Source organism: Ictalurus punctatus, chromosome 3, assembly GCF_001660625.3.
Source record: "Ictalurus punctatus breed USDA103 chromosome 3, Coco_2.0, whole genome shotgun sequence".
Taxonomy (NCBI): domain Eukaryota; kingdom Metazoa; phylum Chordata; class Actinopteri; order Siluriformes; family Ictaluridae; genus Ictalurus; species Ictalurus punctatus.
This window is the reverse complement of record NC_030418.2, coordinates 12,210,422-12,226,239: the sequence shown is the minus strand read 5'-3', so window position 1 is coordinate 12,226,239 and position 15,818 is coordinate 12,210,422. Positions and strand designations below refer to the sequence as shown.

The window sequence follows — 15,818 nt, the reverse complement described above, 5'->3', positions numbered from 1 at the left end:
AGCCACCCTCCATATGTGCGTGCCTTTCCTAGTCTTTGGTTGATCTCAAACCTGGAATAACAGGAAAGAAATGGAAAATTGTGCCTTCATGATAAAGGACACAGCGTTATGCGGCTCTGTTGAAAAAAAGAGAGTCCATGCATGGGGCAGGCCAGGCATAAAGAGAAAGCACACGCCACTCAATGATTAGTATACACACAGGTTATCTGAGACGAGAACTCCAACCCCAGTCATTTGGTTTGATGGCCAAAAAAGTAAAAAGGCATACAGTCGGTTAAGAAGGCAGCGAAAGCACAAATAAGTAGACACGAGAGAATATAGAGAGGAAAAAGGACCAAGATAAAAACAGGAAGTAAATAGTAAAGAGAAGCGCAATCCTCATGCGCAGCCATGCTTGAAGAGAAAATGTCAATATCAATGAAACAATCTTGAGCTGTGGATCACTCTAATGACACTAACCTCCATTCAGCACAGCTATACTGCTCATCACGCTTTAAAAGTAATCACCTATCATATTTTATTCAACACTTTATTTATTAAGTACTCATACAATTTAGATTCTACAGGGTGTCCCAAAAGTCTCCAGAAAATAACACTTTTTAGCAAAATATATTTTTCTGATAGGCTTTAAGAATGTCTTTGAGAAAAGAAGAAAGTATTGAAGCTGTCGAAATGGTTGCGATGGACTAACAGAAAACATGGCAAGCACATCATATTGTGTTTACAAAGAAATCTTGTAGAGGAGGTATTGTAAATAAAAGTTACATTTTGCTAATATAGTGTTAATTTTCTCCGCGTATGGAGACTTTTGGGACACCCTCTAAAATGGTCTAAACCAAACACTGCTTGGTTTATGTTATTTAGATATTTTATTTCATATTTGAATTATTTTGGAAAAGAAAAACATCAAGTAAAATGATAAATAATATATTGCATATTTTTACATATAGTAATTTAGTAAAAGAATTTAGTTTATTAATCTTTATCAATCGAAGTATCAGCCATGAGATTTGATCACCACTTTCCAAACATGAGCACTTGGAGTATTTGGAAGTTTAGATATTTCTACAGCTTTGTACACTGTTTTGGCCAATTTGTTATTTTAGGTTTTTTGGGAGTTTTTGTTTCCAGCTCCTACAAATGATGTTGAACATATAATGCTGCGGAGAGCTTTAAAGCACAACTATTATGGTTTTGAACCGTGCCTAATTTTGTTTTAAAGGTCTCATACAATAGATTTACATGCATCCAAGATCAAAAAACACTTTAATGTGCTCATAATTTAAATTGCAGCATTAACTTTTTTCCCCCAGTGTCATAAACGACTCGTTAAATGATCCATTCTAAAGAATTCATTCTAAACTCCTCCTTTCAGAGAGCATACTCTGCTGTGATTGCTCAGATGTCCCAGTCTGTTGTGATTGTTCTACCGCTGTCTGCGAGCAGCCGATGAAGAACAGAGGCGGGGCTTTCTGTTACGAACCTAAGTAGGTTTGTGCAGGAAGTAAGTCTGGAATTACTAACGACTCGTTTCAGCTGTTCAGAATCGCTTCCTTCTTTTGGGAGTGAATAACTTTTGATTTTTGAAACTGTGCAGATGTTTTTACAGTCACAAACAGCTCTATAACACACTACATGAAAGATAATATTTGAAAAACGTAATAGGTGCACTTTGATCATATTTCAACATTTAATACCTAATAATAGGTATCTGCAACAAAATTCATTTTATACAACTGATTGAATGGTGAGCAGAAGTGTTTAGGATCATTTGATATGAAGTGAATACAATTTATTTCCATGTCTATGACACAAAATGAAGCTGTACTTAATGGCAACAATTCTTGCATGTTCCCCTTTATAGACTATAAGCATATACAGCCATTCATGTTGTTTATAAATTTGAAATCTTGTGTTAAAATGTCTGTTAAAATCCCAGTAATGCCTTATTATTTACAAAGTACATTTCAGTCTTTCACTCACTCTAATCACTATGTACTCAATTATAACTAGAAGAGTATTAGTTTGCATGTAAGCATGCCAATGGATGGAGGTATTTAAAAGGATTCATGAGTGATCCACGCATGTGTGCATGCGCACACACACACACACACACACACACACACACACACACACACTCGCGAACACAGAAAACACCCAGAAATAGTCCATTACTGGCCCACGGCAAGGAATAGCATCATACAAACAGTCCCCTCCCTGTTAACCTTGAGCAAGAAGGGAGCAGAAAAGAGATTGCTTCAGGGTCCAGCAGATCAGACATGCTTCCCAGTTGAAGTGTGAATGCTGTATCAGTAAATGTTTGTCCTTTACACTGAGTGACAACTTGAATCCCACTTCAGTGATAGTCAACGAGAGCGCCAGTGCAATGACAAATCACCTAACAGCTGCTCCGTTTGCATCTTTAAAACAAGCCACCTCTCAAAAGTCCTGCTTCTCATGCACTACCAGCACTTGAATAGAAACTAATGGCTGTTTGATAATATCTGAGGCTAAATGATAAAAGTTATGGCACTAAGCACTATGTGGTCCTGCAGTGGTTCCATAAAACCACTCAGCCGTGCGGTAGTTATGTACTTGCATTAACGTGAGTGGAACACTCATAATCCATGACTACACAATAATACAATTGTTTGCAGATGCCTGGTCTGGCTAACTCTCCTGGCCATGGCCCAGGCCTCGACTAATACATTTATTACCTGCACAGTCCAACATCCACGGATCAGACCGTGAAACTTTAATTTTAAGGAAGGGGCTAATTGCTTTGTCATGGCTTAGGCTAACTGGATTAGACAGGCTGCATGGCCAATGTGAAGATCTCAGCAAAATTGCTTCTGAGCTTATTAAATACATGCTGATTATAGTGCCTGTGGTGTCAGAGCACACTTGAGCTAATGCATAAGCCTGATTGCTGGTTACACATGCAGACACGTTCCAAGCTCACAATGTCACATGAGAGCTAATGCTTGGTTACAGATTTGGATATCATGCACAGATCTGGAGTACTGTTTCTGCTCTGAGATCAGATGACTAATTACTCCAGAGTAGTAGTCAATCCCACTGATTCCAGGCCTGCTGCATACACTCTTGCATGTTTTACTTCAGAGGCTAGAAGCAATTACATGCTAGTCATACTTTGTATAGATCGGACAGCTGCAAAGATCAGAACGACTAAAGGGAAAAAAAAAAGCATGACGTAGCTTCTTCGCTAAGCACAGCTTGTGTAATCAACAGCATGACATTATGCTTTCTTCATCCACTATCTTTAAATTACAGTTGATCCGTTATTTTACATGTTTCATATCTTCATTAGTAAACTGATGAAACTAGCAAAAGCCTCAGCATTAACTCTAATCCCTGACAGATTATGCAGTTCAGTATCTTTCTTTAAAGCTTTTGTGTAAGTCTGGATTACAAGCAAAATAATCCATTGTTACAAAGCAACAGCTTGATTTGGGAAGCATGTCAATCCTGTCCCTTAGCCAGAGGTAAAGTGCATAGTGAGAATGTTGCCAGAGCTTTGCTGTACGCTGTAAATTTGCTGCAGTGGATGCTGGGAGGAACCTTTTGGCTGGGGAGGACCCCTTGCTCTCATGGGTGGCCTTCTGAGGCTGGAGGGGATGAGGGGAAGGGGGTTGGCTGGAAGGGGATGGTGCCTGTGGTGTGCTGGGTGTTGAAGGGGGTTTATCGTTAGCTTGTGGTGGCTCTTCCTTCTCCTTGATCTCCTCTAGCGGAGGCTTGTCTTTTTTCTTCTCCACACCGCTGCAAAATAGGCCAACCAGGATAGAGGGACAGTATAGAGGTTAAATGGGCAGAAATATATATTTTTTTAAATAATAAAAATAAATTACTGGAAGCAGAAAACAAAAGTACACTCAATTACTTCCTTCATCTTTAGTATACATCAACAATTCCTGTGTAAATTGCAGCATTGACAAAAATGAGGAAACACAACAGAACTTCCAGGTCAAAGGTCCAAGTCTTACAGAATAGCTGGCAAGTTTACTAGAGTGGCAGTCTGCTGTATTCAAGTGTATGAACGGCAAACATCTACAAACCATGTAACCATGAACACATTTCCACTGAAACATTAAACGCTGTGAAACAAACAGATTATTAGGAAGTCAGAGATCCGATATACTGTAAATAAGGGATTAGAAATGGTATTTACAAGGAAAAAAGGCATGAGATGGCATGATTTCAACACTGTGATTAGAACACTATGTGCTTTGTTTTTGTTAACGATCCGAGTTGAGGATGTGTGCATGCTTGTAAGTGTGTATTACCTTTTGGCTGCAGAGGACAGCGTCTCTTTCCTGGCTACGGACACTGTGGAGCTGTCTCTGTGAGACTTGCGGCCGCTGGAGCCGCCGTTAGCGATACAGGACATGGAGAAAGCCTCGCGCAGCGGTGTCTGACCTGCACAACAGAGGCAGAGACAGTTTATTTATTTCATTACAGTGTGGATACACACAGTTATGAGTACACATCCATTCTTACTATAGCAATATTCAAGCTACTAGTGATCTTTCTAACCACTATTTTTCTGTAGGCAGTTTGGCATTTGAGGTGTTCTGGCGAAACAGAAGAAGTCAGTGGAGGACAATCAGAAGGAGGCTGGTGATATAAGGTGATTTACAAGTATAGATAAGGAGGGCAGATGGGAGGGAGGGCAGGTAGAATGCGCAGGATAAAAGATAGCTTAATAAGGACAGGATACAGACAAGCTAATTGGATTACATAGGAAGGGTTTAGGCCAGGCAAGCTGAGCTAGAAAGCTGTCGCTCCTTAAAGAAAAACAACCTGAGGGTAAAATACAAAAGCAGCATCACTTGAGGCAATATACGGAGAGGAAAAAAAAAAAAGCAGCCAGAGCACATGGTATTTCTCTTGCAGAATCAGATAACGCTCAAATCTAATCATAACAAGCCCTAGAGAGGAAACACATCCTGAACCATGCCTAAAACAGGGCATGGATTTTACATGTGTATGGGAAATTCTTTCCTGAAAAACAAGACTTGATTGCCATAACATGTTTTATTTATTTTTTTTATTTATTTTTTTTTTAAAGGTTGTGTTCATTTTATGCAATGGAAACCTGTTAAACAATGTTTCTCATGAACACGTCAATATTATCCAACTCAAGTATAGCAATCTTACATTCTACAGGTTAATTTAAAAAGCATTAATTATTTTGGAACAAAGCATGGCACATCTACATCGACATCGACAAAATCTGCACAGAGATATCAGTAAGAACAGAAAAGGTGGTTACAGGATGAGTATTCAGTAGCCTCAACGTATACCAGAGGCAAATCTCTGGATCTTGGGGATTGGTATTGGTGAAATTGACAGTAGTGTTATAACTGTAGATGCCTTAATGAGCAAATCTTAACCTTTGTACGTCATTCTTAGGGTAAGCTCTGCCACCGTTGCAGGAGTTTGCATCAGCCAGGCTATTTAAAACTCGCTTTCAGTGACGTGCTCATGTAAAGGTCTGATATAATTGTGCTCGCCATTGCTCTGCTCATCGGATTGTCACGTGTCTTTTTTTTGTTATAGCAGAGATGTTTGCAATTACTGTATGACTGTACCCTGTAATTTTTTTTGGGTAACCTTGATTAATTACGTCTTCCTGAGTGGACGCCTCTGTGTGTTTGTGTTTGTGCATGTGGTGGAAGAGAGGTGATCTGGAGCCATGGCCCAGTTATCCACTCCATTATCTCACAACAAAAACATATGCAACATGTGGCTGCTCTCATCAGACTGCAGCGTGTGTGTGTGTGTGTGTGTGTGTGTGTGTGTGTGTGTGTGTGTGTGTGTGTGTGTGTGTGTGTGTATGTAAATATATATATATGTATGTGTGTGTATGTATGTGTATGTATGTCTGTATAGTCTCAGGAGATCCCATGTGACCCAACAGGAGGAAGTCTCTGCCAAAAAATCCACGCATATCACAGAATTCTTTTTGTCTCCACCAAACACTCTCAAACACAGTCAAATCCTGACAAGATCAGACATTATCATGCACAGGCAGAATAATAAAAGACTCGCAGTCTGGCACTTTTAATCATATTTGGGGAAAAAAAAAGACACCCAGGTGTAACCATTAACAGCCTTCCAGACAGCAAAGATAAACAGAGTACTAATTACAGTCAGATTACTTATCTCAGACTGAGAACACAATGAAACTGAGTTAATTGAAAGAAGCAAGTATTGTTTTCGAAATTAAACTATTCATTATATCAGCAGTGTTCAACAAAATAAACAACAATTACCTTTTTAATAACTATTAGTGACCATTTGACCATCATAAAGACCGTTTTAAGTTTACATGTTTTATTTCATAGCGAAGCTTCACGTTTCCACTAATAGATGCGACATGTCTGTTTTGAATTTGACAAACAGAATACACACATACATGTACTCTGTTTTCGAATTCTTTTTAAACAATGCACGTCATCGTCTCGCTAGACAGACCCGACAGGATAAATAAAATGAACCCATGAAAGTCTGTGAAAACGGTCCCTTTTCTGACTAAATATCTCTAGCCCTGCAGTTAGTTTCTGGGTCAATGTGAAAACAATGCGAATAAATAAGCTAAATAAAGCGCGTGATTGGCCGCAACGAGCCACAACAAATGCTACCGAAGCTGAGCTGGGTTATGTTTAGAAAACTAGAGTCTCTGAACTGTGGCCAGTCGTTTTTTTTTTTCTTTCTGGGTTATCAGGCCCATTTGTAGAGATGTCCAAATACATAGTCGAGGTAGTGAGCTATATATTCTATATTCACATCCATCCATCCATCCATTTTCTGTACTGCTGATCCGACACAGGATCACAGGGAGCTTGGAGCCTATCCCAGGGGACTACAAGGCGGGGTACACCCTGGATGGGGCGTCAACCCATCACAGGGCATAATCGCACACACACTCTCACACACACCTATTTAGACATTGAGACGTGCCAATTAGCCTACAACGCATGTCTTTAGACTGGGGGAAGAAATCAGAGTACCCCCAACCCCAGATGTGTGAGTCAAACGTGCTAACCACTAAGCCACCGTGCCCCCTCATAGTCCATATTCACATATGTTTAGTTTATAGTTAGCTTGTCACATCAGGTTATTGTTCATAGGTGTTCTATAGCATTACATATATTTGTTTTTGAACGTAACTACTGCTGCAGAATGATGAGCAAAACCCTTCTTCTACACCTCTTCTCCTGTAATGATTCATAATCTCATGTTGCCCAGAATATCTGAGTCTGTTTCCACTCAAGGTTTCTTCCTCGTGTCATTTCCTTGCCACTGTCACCTCTGGCTTGCTCATTAGGAATCCAAATCTATATCCAGATTTGTTTTGCAAAGGTGCTTTGTGACAATGTCTACTGCTAAAACTTCCATACTAGTTAATAAAAGTGAACTGAACTTGGTTATAATGTAGCACACGAAATCCTTTATTTCACTCACATGTGCTGTTCCCTAAAATTGTGTTCTATGTAGAGCAGTGGTCACCAAACCTGTTCCTGGAGATATACCTCCCTGAAAACTTTAGTTCCAACCATATTCACGCCCACCTAACCATTGCCTTAAGAAGTTCTTGATGAACTGTAATAGGTTTTAGATTTTGGTTGGAGATGAACCCTGCAGGAAGGAGGATCTTAGGGAAGAAGGCAATATAAAGAAATACATAGAAAATTTCCAGGATTTTGTGGGAAAGGATGGGAATAGAATAGAACATGACACCGAACAGAGCTCGTATGAAATGCCTCAGCGAGCGTGATGGAGACGGTAGACGAGAGACGAGGAGTGGAACAGCGCACAGAAAGCAGTTCGAAACAGACGTGTCTGCTTATGATGTCGTGTTTCTTAGTCTTGTTTCAGTTTTTCCACAAAAACAGAGATGCCGCAACACACACTTGGGAGTTCTGAGGTCAGGCCAGACTACAACAAAGTCTGACAACAGAGAAGTTCCTATTCCACTAAGATTATGTTGTTCATCTTCACTTAAAGTGTGAAGTACTTCACTTAAAGGAAGTATGACTGAAAAAAAAAAAAAGAAGTACAGTTCTTACTCTCATTTCCTCCTTTTTCGACAGACATGACACGCTGGAATTTGGAAAGCGGACTGTGATCACCGCACGCTCAGCAGAGAGCCTGTGGTAATTTCATGCATCATGTATTATAAAAGCTCTGTTTAGACCTGAATCTTGACTGAGGATTTACAGAGCTATAAACTATAGATCAAAAGCTATTTCCATTTGTTCCCCCTGTGGGGAAAAGGAGAAGACTACTGCTAGGAAATACACACGCCTACTCACTTTCAATATCTTGTGCGCACACAAACTACAGTTAGCAGGGCAGTGATAGATGGTGGGAACTGTTATTGAAGCATGAAAAATATGTTTGTTAGCATCTATAGACCCCACACACATGCATACACACATGGATGCACACGCTCACACACTTCGATAGTTGCTACTGGTGGCAGAGCACAGTGGGAACGGGAAAGGAGGAGGTGGAGAGCGGATATGGGCTAAGATGGTGCCAGAAGCGGGTTTGTGTGTGTGTGTGTGTGTTTTCCTTTTGGCACAAATGCTTTTTCTCTGTTTTGTTTTTCAGCATACAACAAAGCCCTGAGTGCTTTTCAGCTCCCACGGCTTATTCAGAGTAGGCAACTTTTTTTTTTTTTTTGAAAAGTTAAAACAGTTATGTTGATTTTTCGGAGGGGAAAGTTACTTGTATTCAGAATCAGGTTACGTACCTGCTTCAGTTAAACTTCTGGGAAGCCCAATCTGACTGACTGATTAATTGAATGAATGAATGACTGCGCAGGACACAAGCTCTAGCCTTAAAAAGGACCATTTGCACATTTCACAAAGATAGTACTGCGGTTCAACTTGGCAAATCTGATGTCAGGTAAAAAATGAAAAATAAAAAACTGCTCTATTCACACACTCACACACTCACCGTCCAATTTATTAGGAATACCTGAACACCTGCACATTCATGCAGTTAGCAAATCAGCCAATCAAAAAAAAATAATATCCAGAAACAGTTTTGGTCCATGTTCACATCAAACAGAATGAAGGAAAAAGTGTGATCTCTGTGACTTTGATTGTGGCATGGATGATGGTAAGGGCTGGTTTGAGTATTTCAGAAACACAACAGTGTCGAGTTTATACAGAACGGTGCAAAAAAACTAAAAACATCGAGTGACATTTCGTTTTGTGGGTGGAAACACCTTGTTGATAAGCTGCCTGGAAGGATAAACTAACTCAAATAATCACTCAATACAACTGTGGAGAGCAGAAAAGCATCTCAGCATGCACAAAACATACAGCCTTGAGGTGGATGAGATACAACAGCAGAAGACCACGTTGTGTTCCTCTCCTGTCAGCCAAGAACAGGAACAGAAGCTATCATGGGCAGAGACTCACCCAAACTGAACAGCTGAAGATTAGCAGAAATAAATAAATAAATCACCTGGTCTTTTTTCGGTTTTCAACTGTCCAGTTTGGGTTAGTCTGTGCCCATGATAGCTTCAGATTCGTGTTCTTGGCTGACAGCAGTGGAACTTGATGTGTGTTCTGAGATGCTTTTCTGCTCACCACAGTTATAGAATGCTAATTTGAGTTACTATAGACTTCCTGTCTGCTCAGTCCAGTTCCAGTCTGGTTATTCTAGTCTGATCTCACTAATCAACAAGGTGTTCTAGCCTGCAGACCCTCTGCACACAGGATTGTTTTTTTTCTTCCCTGCACCATTCTGTGTAAACTTTAGAGACTCCTGTGTGTGAAAATCCCAGGAGATCAGGAGTTTCTGAAATACTCAAACCAGCCCATCTGGCACCAACCTTCATGCCATGGTTAAAGTCACAGAGATCACACTTTTGTTCCGCCCCATTCTGATGTTTGATGTGAACATTAACCGAAGCTCTTGACATGTATCTGCATTATTTTAAAGGTGCTCCTATTAAAGTGGACAGCGAGTGTATTTACACACGTGCAGCTGTGAATCACACGGAACGCAGAATTTATAAGCACTGTTTCGCATACTTCTGAACTAAACACTGCGGCCAATTGGAAGAAATCTGCCAAGTCTTTTTAAAGGCAGCATCGCATGCATCCATGTTGGTGAAGACAATCCTATTATTCATTCTACTGGATGAGAGTTCCGCAGAAGTTTGAGAAATCTCCCATATGACAACTAAAGAGAACAGTAATTCTCCTTAATATAATAGCGTAAAGCACGGTAAAAGATTAGTCAATTGTACTTCGATATGAAACTTTAATACTGACATATTATTCTAACACACATGCACACATGGTGCTCTCTTACCTTTTGTGTTCTGTTGCTTCTTGGTGGCCATGTCCTCGGACTGCGCGAGGCGTCGGAGAACATCGGCCAACGCGGCCTTCATCACGGTGAGCTCATCTTCCTGCTGCTGCACACGCAGTTCTAGAGACGACAGCCGGTCCTGCATGTCCGACACGCTCGCTGCTGAGATACTGTCATCTGTGAGAGAGAGAGAAAAAGAGAGAGAGAGAAGAGCATTCCATTAGCATGCCATCTGCCATCATGATAAACTGTGTGACTTTGCAGTTTGCATTGTAGTAATTCATCCGTCCACTCTCTGCACCACTTATCCTACACAAGGGGAGCCTGGAGCCTATCCCAGGGAACTCGGGGTGCAGGGTGGGGGACACCCAGGGCGGGGTGCCAACCCATTGCAGGGCACAATCGCACACTATGGACAATTTAGACATGCCAATGTCTTTGGACTGGGGGAGGAAACCGGAGTACCTGGAGGAAACCCCCCGAAGCACGGGGAGAACAAGCAAGCTCCGCGCACACAAGGCAGAGGAGGGGCTCCCCCCCTCATCCCCACCAACTCCGGAGGTGCGAGGCAAGTGTACTAACCACTAAGCCACTGAGCCCCTTAGTAATTCAGATATGATTAAAAATGGAACGTTCTCTTCGGTACCAGACTCTAATATTTATATGACTGCAAAACCAAATAAATTATCGACTGCAATATCTTTTGTTGTTTTCAGTTTTTAGCCAGACCAAACTGAGACTAACTCTGAAATCTATAGAGTTCACCCATAATAACTGTCTATCCTCTATTCTAAGTTAGTCGTGGCTAATAAATTCGTCACAGACGATTTGAAGAGCACAATGTGTGTGTACATGGACAAACATGAAGGCCAGGCCTCCACCCGATATTTCCTAATATTACCAAAACGTTTGCAGACGAGGGATGCGGTGTGAAGAAAAAAAAAAAAAAAAGCCTTTCCTGATCGTACATGATTGGCAATTTCAATAGGGTTCGTAGGTGCTGTGTTTCACATACACCTTGAGCACCTTCGTTATAGAGTCTCATTCAGACAGTACAGTGTAAATGGTAGTGTTTGGCCTGGTGCTGGCCGGTGTTTGAGTGTGTGTGTTGTTTTTCAGCACTGCAGCAAGCTATGTAGAGTAGCTGTGGTTGGAGCTCAGACTCCTGCAGCAGCCCACTCACTTGGCAGAGCATGACAGCTAATGAAGAGGCCCTGCATTCTCAACTGCGGTTAGCTAGTTAGTGGGCCCCTCACTGAGCACCGCCTGTCTTTGAGGTATGTGTGTGTGTGTGTGTGTGCGTGTGTGTGCGTGTGTGTGTGTGTGTGTTTGGATACACAATGTATACTCACATGCAAACATATGGCCTGTCATGGTAAAAGACTATGAAAAAACATGACAAATAAAGGGAACTTCACAAAAAATATATATAATACCAACAATGAATCATGAAGACACACACACACACACACACACACACACACACACACCTTTTGAACTGATAAAGCACAGACCAATCCACACATTCCATACACAGTGCTGCAGAGCACAGAATGTAGACAGCTAGTCTTAAGGTCACATAGTGGTTATTGTAGCTGCCTGCGTGGTAGTTAAGGGAAGAGAAAGGGCTGAAGAATGCCCTGGCACACACACATACACATACAGACACATATACACACACACACACACACACACACACAAATCATGTCCGGGAATAAACACGCAGGTCGACATGGCTAGTCAAGCACAGATCCCACAGAATACACGGTCGCACGCGCGCGCACACACACACACACACAATTCAAAGAAGAGAAAAAAAAGCTCTCTGTAGCTTTGAGCCACACAAATTAGCACACTCTCGAGCCAAGCGTAACTGCTGCATAGCTCCAACCGAGCCAGCAAAGAAATCAATCAGCCCAATCTGGCAACCGCAGGCAGCGCAAGGACCAAAGGAGAGAACCGGCTTCCTAAAGCCTTCCAGACATTTCTCTGGTTTGAGGTCCGATTGCCAAATCGTTCCGTGAGAGGGGGGATAATCACAGATCAGTTCTTTAACTTCAACTGGGCATTCAATCTTTTACCTTCTCTCTTTACATAGAGACTTCAAACAGTAATCAAGAACTAAAAAGGAGAAATGACGCAAGAAAATGTTCACGTGAAAACTGACATTTCGAGCATAAATGCTATATCTGAGATATGCATGTGAGCTTCATGAACTAGAGGAAATGACTTATATTATCATGCAAACAAGATTTAAAAAACAAACTAGGAAATTAGGAGAATGATGAAAGATTAAGCACTGAAACTCAGAGATAAAGATTGATGGATAAACATCAGATCACAATTATGGATGTATCAGTCTGACACAGAATACTAATTTGACTAATACTAGGGCTCAACTTCGGATCAGTAACAAACCTGACTGGAAATATTTTCCCACCCCATCCACTGCCATGCATGCATTATGTTGACTGACATTAATCATGTATGCGATTGCAGGAGATGTTTAAGGAACGAAACATTTTAGGATGTGCTGCTTTTAAAAAATACATCAAAGACGTGCTGTGATATCACTGTGATACTAAAAAGTTGATTATTTTCTAATAACAGAATGTCCGGAAGTGTTTTACTCCTCTTACACCACACAGCAATTTGCTAATGAGTATTAAAAAACTGTATTTGTTAAAAAGTCAAGTTTACTCTCTCTCATGAAGTTAATAATTACTAGTCATGTTACCGAGAAACCGTAAACCTCTGTCTCAGACTTTCCTGTGTCAAAAAATTAAAGTTACAGCTGTACCCCTGACTATTACAAAGTTCTGGCACTGGAGACTCCTTCCAGAAGGGTATCAATAACAATATTTTTAAATCCGTTTGCATGGAGCATAAGTCATCCAAGTCCCTGTGAATCAGCTGTTCATTAATATAAACTGGGGACCAAAATTTATATGTTAAATGTTTGCCAGAGCTGATGTAGAAAATTAACCAATACCTTCTGACCAAGAATCGAGAATTCAATAGTGCTATAATGCAGATGTTCACTTACTAAAAGGCTTTCAGAATCAATATTGGATACTGGCTTATACTAAAAGCTTTGATGATATTATTATAATGTATGGTATCACTCAGAACATGCCTCATCACAGTACCTGAAAACATTTTGAGTGCATGCAGAACTTCAAAGTGGATTGGTTACTTTATTGTTTTCACAGGGGGAAGGAAAAAAAAAAAAAGAGGAGTGAATTCTCAAGGTTTCAGGAAGTTTGCAAAAATGAACTGAAGTTGGCTACTGAACACAGTGATTCACCTTCTAGGCTCTCCACCCACACTTTCCTCTTTGCAGAGCAGGTATTTCCTTTAAGCCATCTTATCGGCAGAACTCCCGCACCACGGAACGACAGAGAAAAAAGGCAAACACTCACCATCCAATGCCTCAAAAATGGGAGGAAATCAGTTCAGAAGAAGTATATTCCAAACCAGCAGTTATGTATGGGAGAGAAGGAAAGAGAGCGAGAAAGACAGGGGGGTTTACAACTGAGCTATAATTATTAGCGGCGAGTTATCCCACAGAGTATATTAACAATGACTAGCATCGTGTAGGGGTGTAACGATGACTCGTGACATGACGCATCGCGATGCGAAAATGTCACTGCGTGCATCGTGGAAATGTGCAACTCGGAAATCAGCATTCGATTAATTATGCGTTTAATACTGCACTGTCTGAACATCAGAGGTCCCAATCAGTGCAAAGCATAGAGAACCCGCTGTGCCCTATAGCTCCGGCTCGCAACAGATATGCATTATACATTATACGATTACACAGCCATGTTATAATGGTGAAAAAGAGCTCTTCAGTTGCTATTAAACAACTCCAGCCCCACATAGCTGCAATGTACGGTGCCTCAGAAAGCGGATGCAGAAGACAGGCATTTTAGCTGACTTTGGAGCTCTATTTCTGGTTAAAATGATGCTTGGCACTTTGTTTATTCAATCAAATTTCTGGGAGAATTTACAAATTTAGTTTTAAGATATGTTGTTGTACAATATGCTTACAATATTAAACCTCTATTTTTAGCAACTGTTTATTTATTTCATTTTATAGTGACCGAAATGCATATTGTTTTTCATCGTTATAATTCAGAAATAAAAAGGAGTCTTTTCAGTCATTCATTTCCATTGTTAAAATTTCATTCAAAATACTCAGAGAATCTAACTGAATCATAAATCGTGAAGCTGGAATCGTGACCACAGTGTATCGTTACACCCCTAGACTTCTGACAGCATGAATTGTGTGCGAGTCTGTATTTGTGTTTCCCCCAGATGACCCTGGTGTCGGGGAATGTCTGCGTGTGTATCAGAAACGCCTGGCTTGTTTCTACCCATGAGCACTTGCAGGCTGAAAGGAAGGAAGGAACGGCTTCTGCACTTGTCATATTTCACAATAACCTACCACATTCCTGGGCGTTCTCGTCCTCGCCCCCCTCTGCACTTGCACACACACACTAATCCTTATAGCTCAATCTTTACACATAGACTTTCATGAACACACACACACACTATATATACATATTATATATATATATATACATATATATATATAATATGTATATATATGTGTGTGTGTGTATATATATATATATATATATATATATATATATATATATATATATATATATATATATATATATATATATATATACATATTATATATATATATACATATATATATATATACATACATACACACACACACACACACACACACACACACACACACACACACATATATACACATATACACACACACACAGACAGTATCTCACAATAGTGAGTACACCCCTCACATTTTTGTAAATATTTGATTATATTTTTTCATGTGTCGACACTGGAGAAATGACACTTTGCTACAATGTAAAGTAGTGAGTGTACAGCTTGTGTAACAGTGTAAATTTGCTGTCCCCTCAAAATAACTCAACACACAGCCATGAATGTCTAAACCACTGGCAACAAAAGTGAGTACACCCCTAAGTGAAAATGTCCAAATTGGGCCCAAAGTGTCAATATTTTGTGTGGCCACCATTATTTTCCAGCACTGCCTTATGGGCATGGAGTTCACCAGAGCTTCACAGGTTGCCACTGGAGTCCTCTTCCACTCCTCCATGACGACATCACGGAGCTGATGAATGTTAGAGATCTTGTGCTCTTCCACCTTCCGTTTGAGGATGCCCCACAGATGCTCAATAGGGTTTAGTCCATCACCTTCACCCTCAGCTCTTTAGCAAGGCAATGGTCATTTTGGAGGTGTTTGAGGTCGTTATCATGCTTGAACACTGCCCTGCGGCCCAGTCTCCAAAGGGAGGGGATCATGCTCTGCTTCAGTATGTCACAGTACATGTTGGCATTCATGGTTCCCTCAACGAACTGTAGCTCCCCAGTGCCAGCAGCACTCATGCAGCCCC

General features: G+C 40.7%; 1 protein-coding gene across 3 annotated transcripts in view; it reads right to left on the bottom strand.

Annotated features, from left to right (window-relative positions):
- Window positions 1-15,818, bottom strand: part of LOC108263481 (EMAP like 4) — a 109,769-nt gene that overhangs the window by 25,468 nt on the left and 68,483 nt on the right. For 2 of the 3 annotated variants that reach the window (XM_017464301.3, XM_017464300.3), the window contains exons 2-4: window positions 10,360-10,536; window positions 4,305-4,437; window positions 3,583-3,780 (exon numbers count right to left, since the gene is read on the bottom strand). In XM_017464301.3, coding sequence (XP_017319790.1) covers window positions 3,583-3,780; window positions 4,305-4,437; window positions 10,360-10,536 — 508 coding nt within the window. The remainder of the gene's footprint in view (window positions 1-3,582; window positions 3,781-4,304; window positions 4,438-10,359; window positions 10,537-15,818) is intronic. The other variant, XM_017464302.3, reaches the window with a different exon arrangement.